The sequence below is a fragment of the Camelus dromedarius genome, chromosome 5 (assembly GCF_036321535.1).
Source record: "Camelus dromedarius isolate mCamDro1 chromosome 5, mCamDro1.pat, whole genome shotgun sequence".
Taxonomy (NCBI): Eukaryota; Metazoa; Chordata; class Mammalia; order Artiodactyla; family Camelidae; genus Camelus; species Camelus dromedarius.
The window spans coordinates 56585752-56609671 of NC_087440.1; the positions used below are offsets into that span (position 1 = coordinate 56585752).

Genomic DNA, 23920 nt, shown 5'->3' on the forward strand with positions numbered 1-23920 from the left:
GTAGTTAAAGATGGACCAAGCAATCTAAGCACAACAATGAATAAAATAAAGCTGGGAAAAGGATAATAGAGTGGCAGAAGACAAAGACACTAAGGGCTAGATTTCCTGCTCAGGTCAGAAAACAGGTATATGGAGTTGGAAGAAAAGGAGGTTGCAGGCACTGAATGTGATATTCAGGCGCAAGGCTTTTGTTACCAATGATATCAAGGTCTAACAGGAAACAGGAGTAGGTAGCGAAGGTGAAGATGATAAAGAAAATGAATGGGTCACACACTTGGAAGTGGGAATACACTAAAACAAGTTTAAAAGAAAAATGATAAGCCAGATGCCCAGATAAATGTAGGGGACTTACATAAATGACTGAGTGACAGTAGCAATAACAAAGGGAAGATGATGTGAGTTTCAAAGGCAAAGGGGTTCTGGCCTAATAGTACATGGACACTGGTCTGAAGATATCAGGAGGGATGCAGGTAAATGCTGACCTCACCTCTTGGCCCCACAGTACACAGGTAAAAGAGAATTAGAAGTTCGGACTCAAGAGACCACCACAGACCACTGTACCTTCAATAAGACAGCTAATGCAAAGACTGAGACTAAGACTTACATGAAATGATGAAAAGAAATTATCTATATATTGAGAAGACAACTAGGAAATACATATTTTCTATACTTTCAAAAATTTAATGTATCCAACCTCCCCACCTCCCAAATATGATTTTCAGGTATTCTGAGGCAAAGAAAGAATACACAATTTAATTAACAAGAGGTATTTAGCTTAGGGATTAAATACATACTTCTTGAAGTGATGATTATAAGGCACACGTTCAAATTATATTAAACAAAGTTCTGACTATGTATAATCTTATGTGGTCCTGACTAAAAACGGGAGAAACCAGTTTTTCAGATTCTTCTAAGTTTATAAATCTTCAATAAGCCCAGTCTCAGTAATTAATTCTATAACTTTCTTATTTTTTCCAGTTTGATTCTTCAATTTTATTTTTCTTTCTCATATTATCACATACTCTATGGTAGTTCTTAATTTTAGCAAGAAAATAACTGGGAGGTGAGTTGCAAGTTTGTTACTATGTGTAATGTAAAAATTATTTACTTTTTCAGAATTTAGAATGGATTCCAGGTTATCCTTACAACAGCTCTGTAACTAACTTGCATTTGAATATGCTTTCTTGAATAGAAAAGAGAATTACATAAATAAAAAAGGTATGTCCAAAATCTAGTAGCATGGGCTTTGTAATTTGAGTCTCAACTCCACCATTATTAACTGTGTGATCTTGAGGAAACTATCTCATTTCTTTAAGCCTCCATTTCCTCATCTGTAACATGGAAATAGTATTTACTACTTAATAAATGAAATAATACAGGTAAAGATCCTGTATGTACAGACACATAGCAAATGCTTAATAAATAGTAACTATTATCATCATCAATAAATAGATGCCTAGCCTACCATCATCTCAAAAGATGGAGACCCACTGCCCTACATTATAAACAGGTAATTAACTACACTGAACATTACAAAAAATTTTTTAAGTTATTTTTAGAAAATTAGTCTATTTTTTAAAGCATTTCAGATAAAAGACTGACAATTCTAAGTGAAAATAAAGTCCTTCATGTTACATACCATTTTTAAGGAGTTTGCGGGAGAAGAGAGAGAGAGAGAGAGAATGAACAAATCTGTGTGTGTGTGTGTGTGTGTGTGTGTGTATGTGTGTAGGGGGCATTTACAAAAAAAGATTTTAAATGGAATCTGGTTTAAACATAAATCTAAACATACTGATTTCTGAAAGTAATAAACCTGGGATCCAATAAAAATAATACTCTAGTAAGGATGAAAGCAGTATGTAAAAATAAAATTGAGCCTTATAGCAGGATGGTGGAATTAAAATACTTTTTTCTTCTCTGAAAATTATTTTCATGTTGCTATAATGGTGTTTCTACAATTTAAAAAAATGCAAGAGAAATAGTAAAACTAACAACTTGCCTATCAATGCCAGTATCCAATTTCATCTCCATTTGCTCAATTATTTCTTTTTTCTTCTGAAGGCATTCAGATAACTTAGGAGAAGAGCTATTGAGTGTTTAAAGGGGAAAAAAAAAATCACGTCAGTCATCTTAGAATTCTAAAAGTTTTTCATATGCATATGTGTATTCTCATATATACATACACACAGATTAATTTGCTCACAAATCCAAGAAGCACATAAATAGTAAAGTAACTATTTAGTATTTACTATGCCCAATTCATTACACTAGTCATGCTAGGAAAAATAAACCAGTTAAAAGAGAAGGAAGAGGAAGATTTAGACTTACTACGTTCATCTCTGAGGAGATATCCCTTTAGAATATAAACATGTGATTTTGAAATTCTGGAATTACTTGGTTTCCTTTTTATTAAATGTAACTAAATTTCTGTATAATAGTAAGAAAACTCAGAGTCTTGAGAATGTAGTAAGTTACACTAATTAAAATTTGGAGACTAATACCCAATCCAGTTGTATTTAGCTTTCCTACATTAAAAAACAAAACAAAACAACCAAAAAAACCTGGTAGTCAAATATGCCTTCTGAATGTTACCTAAATGTCAAAAAATACCCAAAATATTAAGAAATATGCAACCCCAACAGGAATGTGAATTCTTTATGTGTGGCATTAGAGTTTATTTTAAAAAGTAAAATTCAAAATGTGATTCAGGGATCACTAGAGATCTTCATCTTTTAGACTGTTTAGACTGTTTCTAGACTAATAATTTCTTGGCATACCAATGTTTACAACAAAATGTCTAGAATTTTATCTTTTATGTGAATATTTTCCCTCTTAATAATAGTACTACACATACAATTTTATAAAGCATATTCACATAAACTACCTTATTTAATCCTCACATGCTTTAAAAGTTCACATAAATTGATAGGAAGATATAAACCAAACCTTACTTAATGCCTCATCAAAATCCATCCTACGATCTTATAAAATGTTTGTTGTACCTCTCTTTATTATAACAAGTGGGTAAAAGCTAGAGGTCCTCTTTCATATCAGATTTAGACTTCTGACACATTCAATCTTTTCAAATAAACCAAAATTAATACTATAGTAGGAAAAGAAAATAGGAAGGCAAGGAAGAAGGAAAAGGATTTTTTTTTGGCTTTTTATTTCACATCCTCCTGTCCTGTTCGACATTTTAATGAACATGTATTACTTTAAAAATTTAACAAAAAGATATGTAAACTATAATAATCATTAAAATACCAATAAAAATCAGACAATTTGACAAACCTTATTAGCGGCATAAGGTGATCATTAAACTGCTTGTCAAAAAGATGAAAAATAGTATTGGCCTGGTGCACAACATCCAAAAAATAGAGATTTGCATTCCTAGAATCCGAAGAAGGAATTCCTAAAGTTGGAAGGCACGTATATGTTAGAATCATACTTGAAGAAATTCATCTTAGCAACAGAAAACAGAATGTGGTTTTATGTATGTAACATGAAAAAATTAACTGTTGTATCAATTATCTTTATAGACAAAGAGTAAAATTAAGCTTGCTAATAATTTAATAAAATTCATCCAAAGTTTTTACGCCCAATTTTCACCACCTACTCAAGTCTCAATAAACAAACAAACAAAAATCAATAAATGAATCACCTTGGACTATACCTTCTCCTTCCCTTTCCCACCTTCTTATGCCCAATGATTCACATAAGCCATGAATACACTTCTACTATTTTTTCTTATCACTAGGCCTTATTATCTCTGATAACAGTTAAAATAATTTTCTTATTAGCATCCTAGTTCAAATATCCCTATCTTTTATATTATATATTGTTGCCATAATAATGTAAACTTAACATATTTCATTCACCACATTCTCCACTGTTTCCTCAAAAATATTCAAAGTCTCTTTACTGTTAACAGAATAAATTCCTGATTTTCAGCATTGTATTTAGGTCACTCTACATCCTGACCCCAAAACAGACAGCTGACCTCTCCAGAGTTCAGTTTCCTCTTTTTTTGTAAGAGATTAAACTCTAAGGTCCCTACCAACCAGACATTTATGTTTCTAGCTAACATTAAAGGGCATGAAGGGCTAGAAAAAATAGTCATAGAAAACGAGAAAATAAAAGTTTAATACGTAGAGCTCTTCACAGGATGGTGATTTTTTCAAAGTTTTAAAAATGGAAAACAAAGGTATTTTATTTTCCCACAAACGACAAAATCATCAATTGGTAAGAAAATTAAAGGCTCCAACACAAACTTACAAGAGAAAAAAATAAAGTCAATACACACGTAGAAAATACTAATCCTTGCTATATTAATGAAAGACATGAAAAGGCAACAGTTACGAATGTTTTTAACTACTAAATTACTAAAGTTTTTAAAGAATATTAAGTGATGTGCAGAAAAACTAGTACAATCACACATGCCAGTAGCAGTGTAAATCAGTGGGAAAAAACCCTTCAGGGAAACAGTTTATACGTATAGAAATTTTCAAAATTTATAACACACTTTAATCTGATAATTCCACTTTCAGAATTTTATCCAAAGAAAATAATTCAAAATAAGAAAAACACTTTAAGCTCTACAATATTCACTGTAGCATTATTTATATCACTAAATTGCTGAAAAGATTCAAGATGTCTAATAATGGGGAATGGTGAACTCTCTAATATATAAGCATGACAGAATTTTATACAATCATTAGAAACAACAGCAGTAAGTACTAACTGAATAGCTGCATGGAAAACACTTACAAGTATACAGGACATTCTCATCCTACCAGAAAATTTCCTAAACCCTTCCAAATTGTGAATACTGCTATTAAAATGAAGAAGCTAAGCTTCCACACTAGCTAAAGAACAAATCCCTCATAACATATGGATTCAAATTCATGTTATTTTTTATCTTCTTCTTTAATCTTCACATCTTTGAGATGGATATTATTATCCCAGTACAAATGACCATAGTGGATTATTTGCAAATGACAAATGTTAAATACTTGATGTCAAGTATCTTCTGTAAGGCGGTGGGGAAGCAGGCTACAAACGCTTATCTACATCATGAGAGCAACTAGGTGAAAAAATGTGTCTAAGAATAAACCACAATGTTACTAAGTTATGGGTAAGTTTGCATCAATGTTAGAAAATGTATGGAATGATGTTACGTATAGTCAAACTTTTTGAGCATCTGCTATGTGCTTCCTAGGTGCTAGACTATAATGGCAATTAAGACAGGTAAGATTCCTACTTCCAAGAACCTACATGCTCTTCTCTCTACTTAAAACATTCTTTCTCCAAATATTCTGTTTATTCCTTCACTTCATTCAGCTCTCTCATTCATGTCTCCTCAGAGGCCTTCTTTTACCATCCTTTCTTTTCTCTTTTTTATTGAGTTACAGTCAGTTTACAATGTTGTGTCAATTTCCAGTGTAGAGCACAATTTTTCAGTTATACGTGAACATACATACATTCACTGCCACATTCTTTTTCACTGTGAGCTACCACAAGATCTTGTATATATTTCCCTGTGCTATACAGTATAGTCTTGTTTATCTATTCTGCATATGCCTGTCAGCATCTACAAATTTCGAACTTCCAGTCTGTACTTTCCCACCCCCTCCCCCTGGCAACCACAAGTTTGTATTCTATGTCTATGAGTCTGTTTCTGTTTTGTATTTATGTTCATCTGTCTTTTTCTTTCTTTCTTTCTGATTCCACATACGAACAATCTCATATGGTATTTACTGTCCTTTCTAAAAAGCCCTCTCCCCCTGAATTCCCCATCCTACCTCCTATTACTATTCTCCATTCCTTACTTTTTTTTTTAAATTCATTGTCCTTACTAGTCATTTGTCTATCTTTTCCACAAGAATGTAAGTTCCGTGAGTTCAAGAATAGGCACTTAATAAGTATGTGCAGAAAAAATGAATTCTGGTGAGTGAGGACAACATTAACAGATGAAAGTTTCATTGTAACAAGTGCTGTGAAAAAAAATTAATTCAATGATGAAATAATGAGTAACTAGGCTTGGGAGAGAAGGGTTGCTTAAGTTAGGTCAACCAGCAAAAGCCTCTCTAAAAAGGTGGCACCTTAGTTAACTTTAAGATCAGAAGATTGAAAAGCCAGACATGGAAAGAGCTGAAGGAAAAGGACTGTGGGCGAGGGAAACACCAAGCGCAAAGAGCCTGATACGGTTAAAAGAATGAGGGCCAAAGTGGCTGGGGTAGTGACAGGAAATGCAATATGAGATGAGGATGAATACATAAGAGGATGCCAGATCAAAACCCATGCTTTTGTAAAGAGTTTGTTGTTGTTTTTCCCCAAAGAGTAACTGGAAGCCACGAAAGGGTCTTAAGTAAGAAAATTTAAGACCCTTAGATTTATAATATGACTGTTACATGGAGTCAGTTATCTGGAGAGGCAAGAGCGTACAAAGAGACCAGTCAGAAGTGGAAAGAGATGATGATGTTTAAATCAGGGTGGCATCAGCGGAGCTGGAAAAAAGTAGATGAATTTGAGCTAAGTTTGGAATACAGACAGGATGTGCTGATAGACTGGACATCAGGTTTGATAAAAAGATGAATTATGGCAACTCCTGGGTTTGGGACTTGAGCAAATAGTAAAGCCTTTTAAAGGGAAGAATGGGAGAGGAAGAGGTGTAGGTGGAAGATAAAGAATTTCATTTGGGATATATTAAATTTGAAATGCACACAGAACAGGTGAGAGGTCAAGGGGGCAAATGGATCAATGGGTCTGAAATTTAGGGAAGAAATCATTATTCTATGAATACCAGTAAACCCAAAAGACCAAAAGTGAAAGAAAAAAAATTTTATGAACCTATTCCTTTCCAAGTTTATTTTGAAAGATTTTTCTTTTTAAATCTTACATGACTCAATTGCCTCAACCAGAATTGCCATCAGATTCATTTCTGCCACCTTGACATTTCATAACTTACAGCATTGTACACTACATTCTGCCATACACTGTAGTGACTTAGTAGCTTATCCTGCCCTGTTCAATGTAAGCAATATGAGAACTGTGTCTTTGTTTAGCTTTCAGTATCTGACAAATCCTTGCATTACAGAAGCTCAAAAAGCATTTCACTGCACTGAACTGATTTTTGACACATCAAGTTGAATATATATAAAACATTATGCACACAGTTTAACCAAATAGGATCAAAGGAATTTAACACGAAGTGTAACACAAACAAATATACTCACCAGCAAGTCCTGTTTCCAAGGCATAATCAATATGCTCAATACATAAAAATTCCACAAGAATGGTAAAAATTCTAAAGGCATTCCTTGGTAAATCGGAAGGATCAGAGAGCTTTAAAAACAAAAAACTTCAGTTTACCATTAAAAAAAAAGTCACCTTTTTTTTTTTAAGCAGTCAACTTTGTATAAGACATAATCAGAATTCAGCTATCAAAATAATAACTTAAACCTCTTCCGCGCCACTCCAAATGCCTTTATCATATACATATAGTTACAATGCTCCGTATTTGTCTACAACTCTCCTGGCTTAGACTGAATCAATGTTTTTCTGACCTGGAATGCAATCCATTAGTGGACTTTGACTAGAAAAAAAGAGAGAAGAGAGAACCAATAGAAAATAAAGTCTAATGTACACATTAAAACCAATGTAGTCTCCCTGAAATACATAAAACATTACACACACACACATATTCGTATAATAAATGCACACTCGACTGCCATGTAAAGTGCATTTCTTATAGTGGGTCAGGGTCAAAGAAGTTTGAGAGCCACCAACTGAACAAAGGCTATTCTAGCAAAACTTAAAACAAAAAAGATCCTTTATTTATTGGAGGGTGGGGATGGGGAAATCAATAATGGATGCACTAAAACATATAACAGGCTCAAATCCCACCTTCATCACTTCTTGGCTGAGTGAACCCTTGAGATGTTATATAACCCCACCAAGCCTCAATTTATTCATCTGCAAGGTAGGAATAATATTAATAGTATTTACATCCTAGCCTTGAGGTGAGCATAAAATATGGAAATGCATCTAAAGCATTTTTAGCATGGTGTTTGAGACATAATAGGTTCACAGCAATAAATGTTCATTTTGATGTTAATGTTGCTGTTGCTGATTAATTACTCAGTAAAAGAATCATTAATAGTTATGCTGAGAAAAATAAATCTCTCTTAAAAAGTTAGAAAATCACTCCTCAACTTCTTATATCTGCTTCCTATATTATTTATCAATTGATTGTTGACTATTTGTAGTCTCTATTCATGCACTCTCTCAGAGTAAAGTTATTTGATATACACAGCTGCGGGTTGAAGTGTATAACCCACTTCAAATCCCCTAAATCTTCACTAATTATAAATACTAATTTGGTTTTATTCAATTCCCTTCCTGGTCTTCTTAATACCACCCGAACCTTTACTCTTCATCAGTCTCTCTACCACAACCCTCACACCCCTTCTTTTGCTCACTGATGCTTAACAGATGCCCTTAACAAGCCACAAAGAATAAATTTAATTTTTCACATTCCTCGTCTTTACATCCAAACATGAATGCATAATTGATAAAAAAGGTAGACGAAAAATTGGTAAGGATACAGAAGACACAAACATCAATTTCAATCAACTGGGCCTAACTGACGTTTATAGAATACACGATCCAATAACATCAGGATATACATTCTCTTAAAGTACTCATAAAACATTCACCAAGATGGATCGTATTTGAGCTAAAAAACAAGTCTCAAAAAATTTTAAATGGATTCACATCATACAAAGTATGTTCTCTGATCATAAGAGAATCAAATTTGAATCAATAACAGAAAGATATCTAAAAAATCCCCTAATACCTGAAAATGAAATAACACACTTCTAAACCACTCTTGGGCCAAAAGAAATCAAAAAGGAAATTTAAAGGATTCTGAACTGAATAAAAATAAACACAGCAAATTAAAATTTGTGGTATGCAGCTAAAGCAGTACTTTAAAGGGAAATTTGTAAGACTAAATGCCTATATTAGAAAATAAGAAAGGTCTCTAATCAATGACCTCAGCTTCCACCTTAGAAAAACTAGAAAAAGAGGGGTAAATTAAACTCAAATAAGCAGAAGAAAAAGAAGTAATAAAGAGTAGAAATCAATGAAATACAAACAGAAAAACAGAAAAATCAATAATACCAAAAGCCAATTTTCTGAGAAAGTCAATAAAACCGATAAACTTCTAGCCAGAATAACCAAAAAAAGATACAAATTATCAATATCAAGAATGAATAGGTGATATCACTATAGATTGCATAGATATTAAAAGGATAAGGCAATACCATGAACAATTTAATCCCAATAAATTCAACAATTCTTAAAAGACACAAACCACCAAAGCTCACTTAAAAAGAAACAGATAAATAGCTCTGTATCTACTAAAGAAGTTGAATCTGTACTTAAAAACTCTCACCAAAAAAAACTGCAGGCCCAAATGACTTCACTGGTGAATTCTATCAAACATTTAAGGAAGATATAATACCAATTTTACACAAACTCTTCCAGAAAATTGAAGAGGAAGGAATACTTTCCAACTCATTCTATGAGGCCAACATTACCCTGATACAGAAACTACACTAAGACATTAAAAGGAAAAGAAAAAATATGTATAAGTCAATATCCCTCAGGAACACAACCACAAAAATCCTTAACAAAGTTTAGCAAACCTAATCCAACAATATACAAATAGTAGATGAAAAGATGCTCAACATCACAAATCATCAGAGAAACACAAATCAAAACCATAATGAGATTATCACCTCATACCTCATACAGAATGTCTATCATTAAAAAGTCTACAAACAACAAATGTTGGAAAGGATGTGGAGAAAAGGGAACCCTACTACAATGTTAGTAGGTATGTAAATTGGTACAGTCATTATAGAAAACAGTATGTGGGTTCCTGAAAAAACTAAAAAGAGAAGTACCGTATGATCCAGCAGTTCTACTCCTGGGTATATATCCAAAAACAAAAACACTAATTCGAAAAGATACATGCACCCCAATATTCATAACAGCCTTATTTATAATTGCCAAGATTTGGAAGCAAACTAAGTGTCCTTCAACAGATGAATGGATAAAGAAGATGTGGTATATATATATTTGCCTGAGAAGACAGATCCAAAAAATTATTGCTATAGATGTGTGTGGGTGTGGGTGTGTGTGTGCACAATGGAATACTACCCAGCCATAAAAAAAGAATGAAAATTTGTCATCTGCAGCAACATGGATGAACTTGGAGGGATTATGCTTAGTGAAATAAATCAGACAGACACTTATACATGGAATCTGAAAAAACACAATAAACTAATGAATATAACAAAAAAGAAGCAGAATCACAGATACAGAAAACTGGTGGTTACAGGGCTGGGGAGCAATATAGGGGTGAGCGAGTGGGAGGTACAAACTACTAGGTGTAAAACAGGCTCAGGTATGTACTGTACAACATGTGGAATATATCCAATATTTTGTAATAACTGTAAATGGAAAGTCTTTTTAAAATTGAATAAATTACTTTTAAAATAAAAAAAAAAGAAAACTGGAAACAGAAAGAAAGAAAATATAAGAAGAAATCTTTGTGACATTAGGTTAGGCAAAGATTCTTTAAATATGATACCAAAAATATCACCTGTAACAGAAAAGTGTTAAATTAGGTATCATCAATATTAAGAATTTCTATTCTCTGAAATACTCTTTAGATATGGAAAAGACAAGTCACAAACTGAAAGAAAATGTTTGCAAATCACTTATCTGATAAATGAATTTTAAATAGATACAGAACTATGAAAAATGAGAAAACAGACAACTCAATTTTTAAAAATGCACACAAAATACACCAAATAATATATACATGGATGGCAAATAAACACATGAAAAGATGCTCATCACTAGTCATTGGGAAAATGCAAACTAAAACCATAATAAGGTATCATTACATACCCTATCAGACTGTCTAAAATTAAAAAGACTGATTATATCAAATGTTGGAAATCATGTGGAACAAATGGAACTCTCTCACACAATGCTGGTGGGAATGTTAAATGAAACCACAACTTTGGAAAACAGTTTGGCAGTTTCTTAAAAAGAATTACCATACGACATCGTATCGTTACTCAGCATATACCCTGGAGAAATTAAAACATATGTCTGTTTCATGAATTTTCACAGCAACTTCATTTGTACTAGTCAAACACTGGAGCCAATCTAAACTGCCATCAATAGGTAAGTTTGATATGCTCAACTTTGAAACTTATATTAAAATATACTTCTAAATAATTTTAAAATAATCCTGTTCCCTAAAACAAAAATCCTATTTTTTAACTAGAATAAATAGCTATTTCTAACCAGAGAGCAGAGTTATACCTTAGTGTAAACAAGGCAAAAATTAAAATATACAACCATATAGAAATTAAATAAATTTACAATTACTCTTACCCTATGACATCTTTCAAAGGCTTGTTTGGTTTCTTGTAAAAGATTAACCACCACTTCTTGGGATAGGAAAGTCTCCCCATGAGTATCGATACTTGGCCCCAGTGGTAAATTGGTACGTTGTCTAATTCTCTCTTTTAAATCTTGAATACTAGTGCATCATACCAACAAATGAAAAAAGAACACTTTACTATACATAGATTTCAATTTCAAGTACTCTCAAACTTAGTATACGTGAACTAAGGAAAAAAAAAAGAAAGAAAAATGGACCAATAGCCAGGAGATCTAAAAATTCTAATTTCAATAAGTAGTTCTGTAAAGTGAAGCAAGCATTCTCTAAACAGAAGACTTTCATTGGAAAAAAATGAGTAGATTTGGAGTTACGATCTCTAAAGTCTCTTTCAGCTCTACAATTCTGACTCAACAGCCAAAACGCCTTGTTTGGTTTCCTTAGGAAGTGGGCTTTTCCAAATAAGTTAATATTCCAAATAACTAAATGGTCCTCATTAAAACAATGTAAAATTTTAAGCCTTTGTAAATATACTAACCATTTAAATATACTGCACATTTCCTCATTATTATTAACAAGATATATTCTATATAATTTAGCTTTTCTCAATGACTGAGGGTCATTAAGGACATTTATTATCTTTAGGTATCTTTAGGCTCAATCTTTTTGTTTCTGGAAATATATAGCTCCAGAGTGTGAACTGATTTTTAAAAAAATTATGATTGTTCTCTAGTTCTTCTCCTTCTTTACCTGCTACTGCCTTTCAAATTTCACTTCTCATTCCTAATGATAATGTATCTACGATCATTATTTAGTATACAAAAAACTGGGAAACAAGAAACTGATCTGGGTATACATGTATGTGAACTGTCAACTCTGATTTTATGGCGCCACAGAAGTCATTCTGCTTCATCCTAGAATCTACCAAGTTCCAGATAGCTGAGTTCTGGATAACCAAGCTGTCACCAACTCTTACAGCAAATTATTTTATTCTAGTATGTGAGTAAATGTAGGTTTTAATGTATTAATTAAATAATTGTATGCCTAAGCCATTAAAAAGCTCAGGGTACCAAAACTGGGAACTGTCTATTTGCTGGTTTGTTTTTTTTTTACACCACACCTGCAACAGCAGCAAGAAAATGATGTACTTCCTAGTTAATAATTTGGAATAATTTACTCAGTCTGAAAGAAAGAAGGGAAGGTAGGAAAGGGAGGGAGAGAGGAGGGGAGGGGTGAGACGAAGGGGAAGGAAGGAACGATCTATAGAACCCTTTATGGTGCTGGTATTCTGCTTTACATTTTAATCATGTTATGTTAGATCATTTCAAGATTTGGCTCAAGATACAGGATTTGATGAACAGTGTAAACAAATTGAATTAAAAAAATTCTTCATAGAAAATTCTAATGACTATCAATATTTCACAAGACTGTCCAAACTTAATAAAGTTTTAAATATCTTTAGTTTTAACTATAACATTTAAGAAAAACACTTACCCTCCTGTGCCAATGGATCTCTTTTGATGGTTTTTTGAATCATAATAGCGCTGTAGGATCATAGCACTTCTGCTTTTCAAATATCCAGTCTCCACCTCAATGTAGTTCTCCAAATAGGAAATGAAAATGGACTTGATAAGCTTAGACAAGAAAGTCTGTTTATCAGTACCTAAGTTAAATTCCATCAACTTGCTGGAAAGATTTGTGGTTCTTTTCATGGGAAAGGAGGAAAAAAAGATTAATGTATACTTTAGGTATAGTAACAATGTTAAGGAATAATTACTTTTACAATGTGACTTTTTAATAACTTATGTTAAACCACTATTTTTTAAACCTTGGGAAGTTACCTAGGATGCAGAAATTAGCTGTACAGGGTGATATATATTAACTAGATTGGATATTACAAACCACATTATGGTTTTGAAAACTGCCATAAACTCCTAGAGATGACTTAGGAAACTGAGGCAACCAACTAGTCTAGAAATGGCAACAGTGGCAGAACAGCTTCACGTATGCCATTCATGACATGGAATCCAAGTCAAAAATACTGAGAAGTATACATAGACTTTCCTCCAGTTTTCTGTTTCTTATTGTTGAAGACAGGCTCACAATAGTGCTGTTGCTGAGATGGACTTACTGATTACAGTTACTTTTGAAAACCTTCCCCTCAAAATGATGACACTGAAGAGCAGTTGCAACAGAGTTAGAAAAACACTCCATATGAAGCTTCTGTGAGGTATAACACTGCAATTTACAGAAGCACTGGACAAATTCTCACATCAGACTTAACTCTGAAATTGTCATTTGTTAAGAATTTGTCATTCCTTTTTCAATTTCTAAAGTTTTAACCGCAAATAAATGCAATTATACTCGTTCTTAAAGAAAAAAATTAAATAGTGAATTAGCTTACAATTAAAATCAGAAAAAAAAATTCCTGAGTGTCAGTTTAAACAAGGTTTTATGTTTCATTAAAGTACATTAATATAAAGCACAATATTCAATTTCTTAAGTTAACAGATTAAGAATGCCGGTCGTATACAATACTATACAGCCACGTATTTAATGCTAAAAGGTATATTGCTCTCTGACAAACTAATTCAAAAACACCTGAATACTCTGATTTTCTATTTGAAAAAAAAAAGAAAATGTTATTTTCTACTGAAAATGTACCTTGTATATAAATCATAGAGATTTTTGAGATACTGCTCTGCATCGGACTTTCTACATTCTTCTAACTGGTCTTTCACAAAGCTCTGAAATAAAAAATCAACATTCTGTCAATTGAGTAAATATTAAATTATATAGTCAATATTTTTTTTACTAGAATTATTCCACATTCTTTAACTATTCTGACTTAAAATCCAATGGAAAAGGTAATACACAGAAAATAGATCAACATCAACTTATCAAACTGTACATCTTAAAAAGATAATTTTATTACACAGAAAGGATACTTCAAGAAACTGACTTAAAACAAACTTTTTAAAAAGCCACCATCTCTCTCTAACTTTCACTGTTAATTGTGGCCATTTGGTGTACTGAGAATTTGTGTTTGTACTGTAAAAACGAATTCATACTACTTATGGTCACCTGGAATATTCTAAATTCTTATTATTGATGGTATCTTACATTAGACTATCGTATACTCTGCTAGTAGAAAATAAAAATCTGTGGATTCACACAAGAGAGAAAAAGAAAACAGACCAACATAAAAAAATAAGAAAATGTTTTTAATTTTTACTGTTTCTCATATTTACTTGTACATTCACATAAGTGTTGGCAATAAGCATTAAGAATTTCAAAGTATCTTTTCTTTCAACACATAAGTGTTGGCAATAAGCATTAAGAATTTCAAAATATCTTATCTATCTATCATGGCCTATCCTGCCTCATGAAGAACATTGGAAAAAAAGAAAAAGAATCCCAAAACAAAACCTGAGACTACACTGATATAGCCAATTCCTTAAAGTAGCATTTCCCAAACTGTAGTCTGGGTAACACTGGCATCCCTTGAGACATTAACAGGCATTATTACTCTAAAGTTGGGAAACGCTGTACATCACACCTCCACTTCTAGAGAGTCATAATACATATTAGTATCTGTAAAGCCTATTAAACTTCATGGGCTGTTTTAAAAGCAAACATTTATTTAATGTTGCTCCATTGACCAGTAAACAAACTTTAGGAAATGTTGACTTAAAGCACAGAGCTATGGAAGTCAAGGTTGTAAATGGAATTCCAGTGTTTTTTCATTTCAGGCTAGCACCATATTATAAAAAAATTCTACAGATTAAGCTTGCAACTTGTGTTCAATTTCACAAATGCTATCTATTTGTCAAGGTGAGAATGTAATAAAAAATCAAATTCTGAGGCTACCCTACCACAACCTGTTACTAATACTACTACTGATACACAAATTTCGCACACTCTGATGATATTTAGTGATTAGCACCTTTTTTCTTGGTGAACAACAACAAAAAATTTTTTAAGCATGACACTGTCATTCCCTTCCCTAACACTGAATAAGTGGATTATTATTCCTAAGGGTATTACACAAGTAAATTAAATTTTAAAAAACTTAAAACAGAGAAAAAAATTACATATTACCTTAAGAACTACTTAGTCATTTTTTAAATTACCTGTAGTTTGAGTTCAAATATATTTTGAATAAGTTTAGCCAGTACTGTTTCTGGATTACTAAAGATATCTCCAACTTGTTTGTTCACCCGTTGACAGAGTATTGCTGCATCTTCAAATATATCATTTCTTAAGTAAGCACCCTAAACAAGAGAAGAATTTTACATAATGAATATATAACTTTTAAATCTTTTTAAAAACACAAATTAGCATAAAATAAAATAAAATAAAATCCAACAAAGTACAATACAGTACAAAATCCAATAAAGTACAATAAAGTACACTGTTATGTTACCTCCTGGCACTGCTTTATATAAACATCAACGCAATGGGAGTAACCCTATGAAGAATAAAGAAATACATATTACTGTTTTAGTTCAATAATAATAACAACAACAACGACAACAGTCTCAATAAACGAGATTATTATACGTAATAAAGCTATGTCTATGCTCCAGTAAATGGCCAATAGTAATTAATAGTGTTGGATTTAAGTAAAATTAATTGTAGAAATCCAATAACCCAAAAAAGAAAAAAAAGAAAAGAAAAGAAAACTAGTAACCTAATATAGGTATCTTCTTTAGTTGCTTTATGAAACCGATCAGCTGGGTCATATCCTTATAGGACTTTAGACTGAAAGAAGAAAACTGAGGTATAATTGAGTTCTTTACAGTCATTTTACCCTACAATCGCCTAGCCATCTCCTTCAACTTCAAAACATGTGCACATGCACATAAACAAGCACAGATTCAAGGCCTTAAGAAAAGGTTTTGTGTATATATATCTCCTTCTTTCCTCTCTTGGACTCAAAGCATCTGCCTTTCCTTTCAAGAATCTGGACAGATATGTATTTAATTGGCATTCTGGAAATTTACTTTTAAAATCAAATCCATTTTAATAGCATGTGTTTAAACAAAATAAGCTGTCATAATAAGCTCACTATAATGAGATTTTTGACTACTAACAAAATGATACACAAAAGCAGGTAAGAAATACAAAGTACACTATTATCTCAAGAGCCATTCTATTCAATATTCACTCAGATATGTTACTTAAATGAAAAGTCCAGAAAATGGCTTCTATTTCCTTATTTTGATATAAAGAAACAGACGAAGGAGCACTGTTTCTTTAAGCACTTTTTGCAGAAATACACTGTCATACATGAAGTCGCTTGCTAATTCAAATTCCAGGAAAAGTTTCATACTACAGTATTCCTTTGTATTACCACCTGAAAGCCTCTGAATTTAATTCTTTTACTAGTCATATTCCATCTACTCTCTGGTTCCTGTAATCCAACAGATACTTAATGTCAAGCCATCTTGCTTTTGACTTATAAAATGTTTGCCTGAAATAAAAAAATACATTAAATACCAAGGAGACAGATAATATGATTTTCTATGTCAAACTATATGAAAATTCAGTGATAAAATATTAGTATTATTGAATATAAGATCCTTATTTAAGTAATATTAAATATCTAAAATTTAACACCATTTCTGGAGAGACACAAAATGTACATTAAAATCATTCCAAACAATGAAAATTACCACTGTGATATACTCATACAACAGAGGAAAATCAGAGGCTATAATATATAGAATTCATATAATCTCCACATTATTAAAGACTAATCTGCATTTTTAACTTTTACTATTTACCTTAAAATGAAGTAAAACTGCTGCTACTTCTCTCATTCTGGAGATTTCACCTCGTCTTTGAGCACTGGTAAACTCTTGAATAAGTTGGCATTCTAAATCATGGTATTTGCCTAAAAATAAAAAGTCATTCAGCTACAATGAGACAGACAAGATATCAAAGATAAGTATATGAATTATTTACAAAAATAATGAGTATAGATCTAACCTTCTTTTGAAAGAACTGCAAAAACCATATGAGATTACAGGCAGTGGTTCTAAACCCTAGAACATACTGTGGTATATAAAGCTATATTTTTAAGACAAAAATGTCTTTCCAAATGGTATAAAAGGTGAGCCTCTATAGTCTAACTGCCATTTACTACTGTTATGTAAAAAAGCAGTTGACTGGGGAAAACCTTCTGGATACCATTTATAATAGCAAGAGACAGGCCAAATTTTAAACCTGAAACTATGGAAAGAGTGGAGAGAACTATGAAACTATTTACTAGAGTTCAGATAGATGCCTCTACCATGAACAATGGTGAACTCAACACCAAATTACATCTTAAGACAACAAGTGGTATTTGATTCACTACATTCCTGAGGATACTACAGTACACTTTTGGGAAAATAGGTGGTCTTTGAACTTCTATGCAATGGCCTCCCAAACAGTGACTAAGAGTACCATGTGAGACTGCAAATATAGTGGCTTTTCCAAAAATTTAGAATGATCTGCTTAAAATATAATCCAAAGATTGGTAAGTATTAAACTAATTATGCAATGCTCATGAGCTTAGTTTTAAGAAAAAAAAGAAATTACAGTATAATGAAAAAGAATATGTATAACTGAATCCCTATGCTGTATACCAGAAACTAATACAACATTGTAAATTAAAAGAATCAAAAATAAAAATAAAGAAAAATAAACAAAACAAACAAAAAAAAGAAACTACATTAGAAATATATGTATGACTACAATCTTCAAGATACATTATTAAATTAAAAACACAAGATATCAAGCTATTTGTATAGTATGCCCCCAATTATTTTAAAATAAATGGGAACAGTAGAACTAAATTCTACACATACATACATGATTTATGTCCTATGCTTGTACAGCCACAGAATACTCTGGAAGAATACCCAAAAAACTGATAACAGTTGTTTCAAGGAAGAGGAATCAAAACTCAGGGATGAGGTAGGAGGATGACACTGTCCCACCACCTCTCTTTTTAGATTATTTTTTTTCTTTTATACAAGTAATTTTATTACCTATTCAAAACTGTTAAATAAATAGAATTTCACTTACTTGCAATTTTGGATTTTACTTCTGAAAATCTGAAAGGAAAAAAACCAATAATGAGGTTCATTAGTTGTGGGAGAAAAAGAGGGACTAAAATAAAAACTGAGTTAAAGAGCCGTTTCCTGTAAGTGACATTAAAAATGATTACTCATAATGCTGGGCAAGTATGAGATTATTTTAAAAGCTAAATGATAGATGATTATTACACTAATCTGTTATGATGACACAAAGTTGAGAATAAAATTAAGATATTTTGGAGGTAGGGAATTCACTTTCACTCTGTGTTTGGGATATAATGGTCAAGACTTAAGTATAGCAATACATTTATATTCTACCTGTACCTTAGGATCTTCAAGTACTAGCAAAAAAATAATATATATCGTCTGTTTTAAAGGAAGACTTTTTTTCAGATACTCAAATGGGTGAACCACTATTAACAATATTTTATTAAGGAATCTGACATTCCACAGACTAAAGGAAATCATGAAAGAATTTCCTTCTCAATGAAGTTTCTTTTAGGATGAAACCATTAATAGCTGACTCATCAATGGCTCTAGGGCCTTGCGTCTAAAGCAGAGGTTCTTAACCTGAAGTCCCTAGGAAGAACCCTCTGGATGGGTTAAAGGGTCTAAAACTCCATGAAATTTATACAACAGTCTGTGTACCTGAATTTTTTTTTTTAAGAAACTGCATAGGTTTCACCGCCTTTTTTCAAAGGTTCAAAAGCTTAAGAACTCTCATCAAGAGATAGAAGAAAGCAGCTCAAGAGCCCCATGTTTAAATGTTCTCTGCCTCCTCCCATCCTATTTATCAAAATTCAAAAAATGAAAATTCAAAATCTCACTCTAGTCAATTTCAAAATTCTCCATTAATTTTTTCAAAAGAAAAACAAAGGATTGAAATTATTTCAAGATATATCATTAAATTTATGAGATCATATTTTTTCGATCAACTCTTACATACTGAATCTTGTAGAAAGGCAGTGTTCAATAAGTTCTTATTGAATTAATAAGCAAAATCATACAGGCAATAGTACAATTTTATTCTACAAATTACACCATATACCCAATTAGCTCTTAAAAAATAAACTTACCTATCAAAAGGTAACTCTTGGGCGATAAGGTGCAACTTCTGAATGATATCTGCTGCCTCCTTTATCTATTAAAAAAATAAAAGCAATAATTTAAAAAATCCTTATACGTGTCAAAAAATAGTTTTATATTTGAAGATAGTAATATACTCCTCCTATGTATACCCATAGACCCTCACCCAAATAATTTTCTTTTAAAAAACACAACAAATAAAATCTTGTGAACGACAGGAATACATCCGGGGTATCACCAATGAGTCAATAAAACATAAACATTTGTCTTTATGATACTGAAATCTTGTGATTTTATAGTGCCACAATTCCTTCTCAATGAAAGGAGAAGTTCAAGTTTACCCTGAAAAAATTCAAATCATCGATTGCTGAAAGCAAGTTTAAGATCTTCTGAGTCTATGAAAGGATAAACAAGATTTACAAAAATAATTCAGACCACACTGCTGCACAGATCCCACTTTAAGTGACTAAAATAACAAAAATGCCTGTCATTTAATGAACATATTAAGTTATAAAACTTGTTCTAAAAGTAAAGTTTAATATGAAGTCTCTTCAATGAAATAGGGTACTGAAATGTGTGTACTTATTCAAGTTGTGAAACTAAATGTTTAAAGCAAGGGGTCTAAAATTTTTTAAATGCAGATACTTGTGCTTATTCAAACTAATGTATAGGGGAGTCACATAATGCTTAACTTTTTAAAACACATTTCAAGTAAGTACTGAGTTTATTTTGGCACATCTTCAGTAAATGATTTTATGGTCATTAACTTTCTTCTACACTAAAAAAGAGAGACTCTTACAAACATGAAGAAAGAGCTGAGAACATTAACATAGACCTTTCTGAGTATTCAGTGAAGTCTGGCAAGCAACTATGGAAAACAAAAGCAGGGTCAAACAACATCGTTGTTGCCAAATGATAGTGAATATAGATAGCATTTCTGCTTCAGTTGTCTCTTCTCTCCTAGTCAGCATGTCACTGTCATTTTCAGTTACCAAACACTCACTCTATCCTGTTGCACGTGGCCACAGATACCACTGTATCACTTTTCAACATGCCATTTAGTTATACTAGCAATGCCCATTCTTTTCTCCTTACCAATATCCCCCTTCAGAAAGAACCTGCTTGATACATGCTTTATGCTTCCATCAGGAGTCTGTTCTTCTTTAAGAGACAGAAGTCCTCATTATGCAGTGTTTATAAACTTCACTTAATGTAGTAAGAAGCACAGCAATGAATAACACTTGATTTTATGGAATTTCCACGTATTGTAAAAACTTTCAAGCAAAAGTATCTCTTAAGGTCATCCATCAGTTAAAATATACTGTGAGTACAAAAGCTTTCAAAACTACAACCTAGTAATTTGCTGTTATTGGTGTTAGGGTGAAGTGAGAGACTACCTATGCTAACAGTATTAAAGACAATCAGGGCCATCAGGCATTATCTACATGAAGAACAATAAGCTGTGATTCTAAGGAAAAAACAACTAACATACTTCACAATGACAGAGGTAAGAGGGAATATACACTATGGACATGAAAAAGGTTTTTTTTTTTTGAGAAAACTAAAAGATTCTGAAAAGCAAAGATTAAAAAAACCAAAAATGACTATAGAGCAGGAAGAAAAAAGGAGTAAGATGTGCTGATATTTATCCCATTCTAATTCTTTCCACAACCCCACACCTCCCTAGCTATATGGGTGATTTTCCTTTTCTTTCCATTGAGAAGGTGGCTGGCACAGAGTGCAGAAATTGTTGAAGAAAACAGGAATATACAAGATGAAAGAAAATGTTATATGGAAGAGAGAGAAGCAGAGGAGAGAAAATAAGAATTCGCTTAAACACTATTAGTCTATACTTGCTCCTCAAAAATTAGATGGCTAGTGACTGAGTGAATGAACCAGCAAGAATATAAAGATTCTTTTCTTTCAATCAAAATGTTAAAAATTATGAAACAGTAACCCCAAGAAGTACACAGTTACTTGAGGATAATTAAAATGTTTAAAGAAAGTGTAAAGAACATAATTTCATTATGCAAAACATTGCAAACAGTACAAATCAGGTTACAATATGTGTAATCAGTCAATTTCTAAATATTTATTTTTCTCTAGATTTTAAATGGCTACCTTGAGCTGCATCAAATAAACAGACCAACTCACATTGGGTAAAAATATCCGCATTTTGCTTATAACAAAGCAAAAATACACTACACAATTCAACAGGTATAATCCAAGGTAACTCAAGATATACGACTTGAATTATATATAATTTTTTATATAAAGAATATTTTTATACTATGTTTAAATATATACTTTATATTACAAATATGTATATTTATATTTAGGAAAGCATTCTATAAATTATCCTAAAAGACAGTTCAGTGTTCAAGCCCCATGTGTGTATATGTATATTCTTACACATGACAATCACATAACTGTATAAAAGCTAGGTATTGCCAGTGTTTTACGAACATTAAGTATGACAATGTTCTTAATGTTAATCTTATCGGTTCTACTTTCTATTACAAATTCCTGAAACTTACTCTTTAAAATATTGTCTTTTCTTTAGAGGAATTATCTATACATATGTGACCATTTTTTTTTCAAAGATAAAACTATAAATTCTAGAAGCCTATATAGTTCCTACTTAACGAAAAATGTGCTGCCTAATTCAAGGTAAACTTCAATAATACTTAGCTTTTAACATTCCACTGTCTGAGATTTCCCATGGAGTAAACTTGAAATAATTCTGTAAGAATGCTTTCAACACATTAGTAGATAAGGTTACTATGTGCATATGCTATCCATAAGAATGTATTTTTTCATGCATTTTGATTTTTCCTCTGAGGGGAAGTGAGCTGAATAACCTTCTTTCAAGATTGTAGAGCAGCCAATACCATGCATACTTAGACAAGGATTAAGTGACTAGTGCTATGAAAAAGATTAACATAAACAATTAATTCAGATTTTTCATTCTCTTTGGTCCAAACTATGCTTTAATTCTCTGTAAGAGATCTTTATTCAAGTAATAAAAACTAGAAGCTCTAAATTCCTTGCACAGAAAGATACTTCAGCTTATCAATTATTTAGGTCAGACCACCCCCTCACCCAATGGAATGTAACTACTAAATTCTGTTAATATTAAAAGTCAATTATGAAAAATAAAATACTTATTAACAGTTAACTCAACATTTCTAAACCATATATAATTTCATAAACAAAAATGCCAGACAATCCAATTAAAAATTCAAATATAAATATTTCATCAGCAATCCGTAGGTAAGTGTAGATTTCAGAATAAAAACTTTTAATACGTCAGCTACGCAGTAATTTGAGGTCTAACTCTGGAAAGTAATAATTATAGTTCATAATTAAGGCATTGTTATTAATGCTGTAATTTGCTTTTATCCTTTTGACAGTGCTCACCTTTTCAGAATTTGTAAAAACATCAGATTTTAATTCTCCATCTAGAAACTCATTAAAGTATTTCATCAGTTTCTGAGCCTCTACTGCCCGTTGTCTGGGTGTGTTTACCCCCTCCAACTGGTCTCCAAGGTGACAGACCTTGGTTGCTACATAGCTGATGTGCTCATCCAGTTCTTGGAAATGTTGGAAGGCAACCTAGGAAAAAATGTATACAAGTATAAAATAAAGTCAGAAAACCTAGTCTACAAGTTAATTTGTATCAAAACTAAACTGCCAATCTCATCACTACTCTCTAACTTAGGTAACTAAAGATAATATAAAGCATTGCATGCGAGATGATCTAGAAAAACAATTCATGCCACATGATCTAAAAGTTTTTTAACCAAGTTGCAGACTTTTATACCTTTAACTAGGAAAAGAATCATATTTTATTATGAATACATTTATTAATCAACAAAACAGCAAGCTACCTACTTACTAGCCATCCTAACAAAGTTCCTAATACCATTTAGTCCTAAGTAATGATTCTGAAAACAATAAATTTAAGTATCAAAGGGATCAGGCATCTGAACAACTTGCTTTCTACTACACTAAAATGTAACAGACACTGTCAAAAATATGTAACAGACACTGATTAAAAATAGAGTAACATTTATTTTAAATATTTAAAGAGTAATTCTTATATTATAAATAAGGTAAAATGATTCTTGTCCCATTTTGAAAATAGGAAAGACTTTAACAGTTATTCTGCTGAGGTAAAGGTACATGCTTCCTAGAATATTCTTCCTCTTTTCCAAGGGTACCTGATTGTTCTGGAATAGGTGAAAATTATGTACAATGA

General features: G+C 32.0%; 1 protein-coding gene across 4 annotated transcripts in view; it reads right to left on the bottom strand.

Annotated features, from left to right (window-relative positions):
- Positions 1-23920, bottom strand: part of EXOC5 (exocyst complex component 5) — a 50406-nt gene that overhangs the window by 7910 nt on the left and 18576 nt on the right. For all 4 annotated transcript variants that reach the window (XR_010380978.1, XR_010380977.1, XM_064485978.1 and 1 more), the window contains exons 4-15: positions 23080-23274; positions 19650-19714; positions 18563-18591; positions 17275-17384; positions 15912-15956; positions 15619-15759; positions 14150-14232; positions 12980-13189; positions 11479-11626; positions 7236-7344; positions 3292-3412; positions 2000-2086 (exon numbers count right to left, since the gene is read on the bottom strand). Coding sequence is in view for 2 of the 4 variants with exons in the window: in XM_064485978.1 (XP_064342048.1) it covers positions 2000-2086; positions 3292-3412; positions 7236-7344; positions 11479-11626; positions 12980-13189; positions 14150-14232; positions 15619-15759; positions 15912-15956; positions 17275-17384; positions 18563-18591; positions 19650-19714; positions 23080-23274 (1343 nt within the window). In the remaining 2 variants the exon portion in view is untranslated. The remainder of the gene's footprint in view (positions 1-1999; positions 2087-3291; positions 3413-7235; positions 7345-11478; positions 11627-12979; positions 13190-14149; positions 14233-15618; positions 15760-15911; positions 15957-17274; positions 17385-18562; positions 18592-19649; positions 19715-23079; positions 23275-23920) is intronic.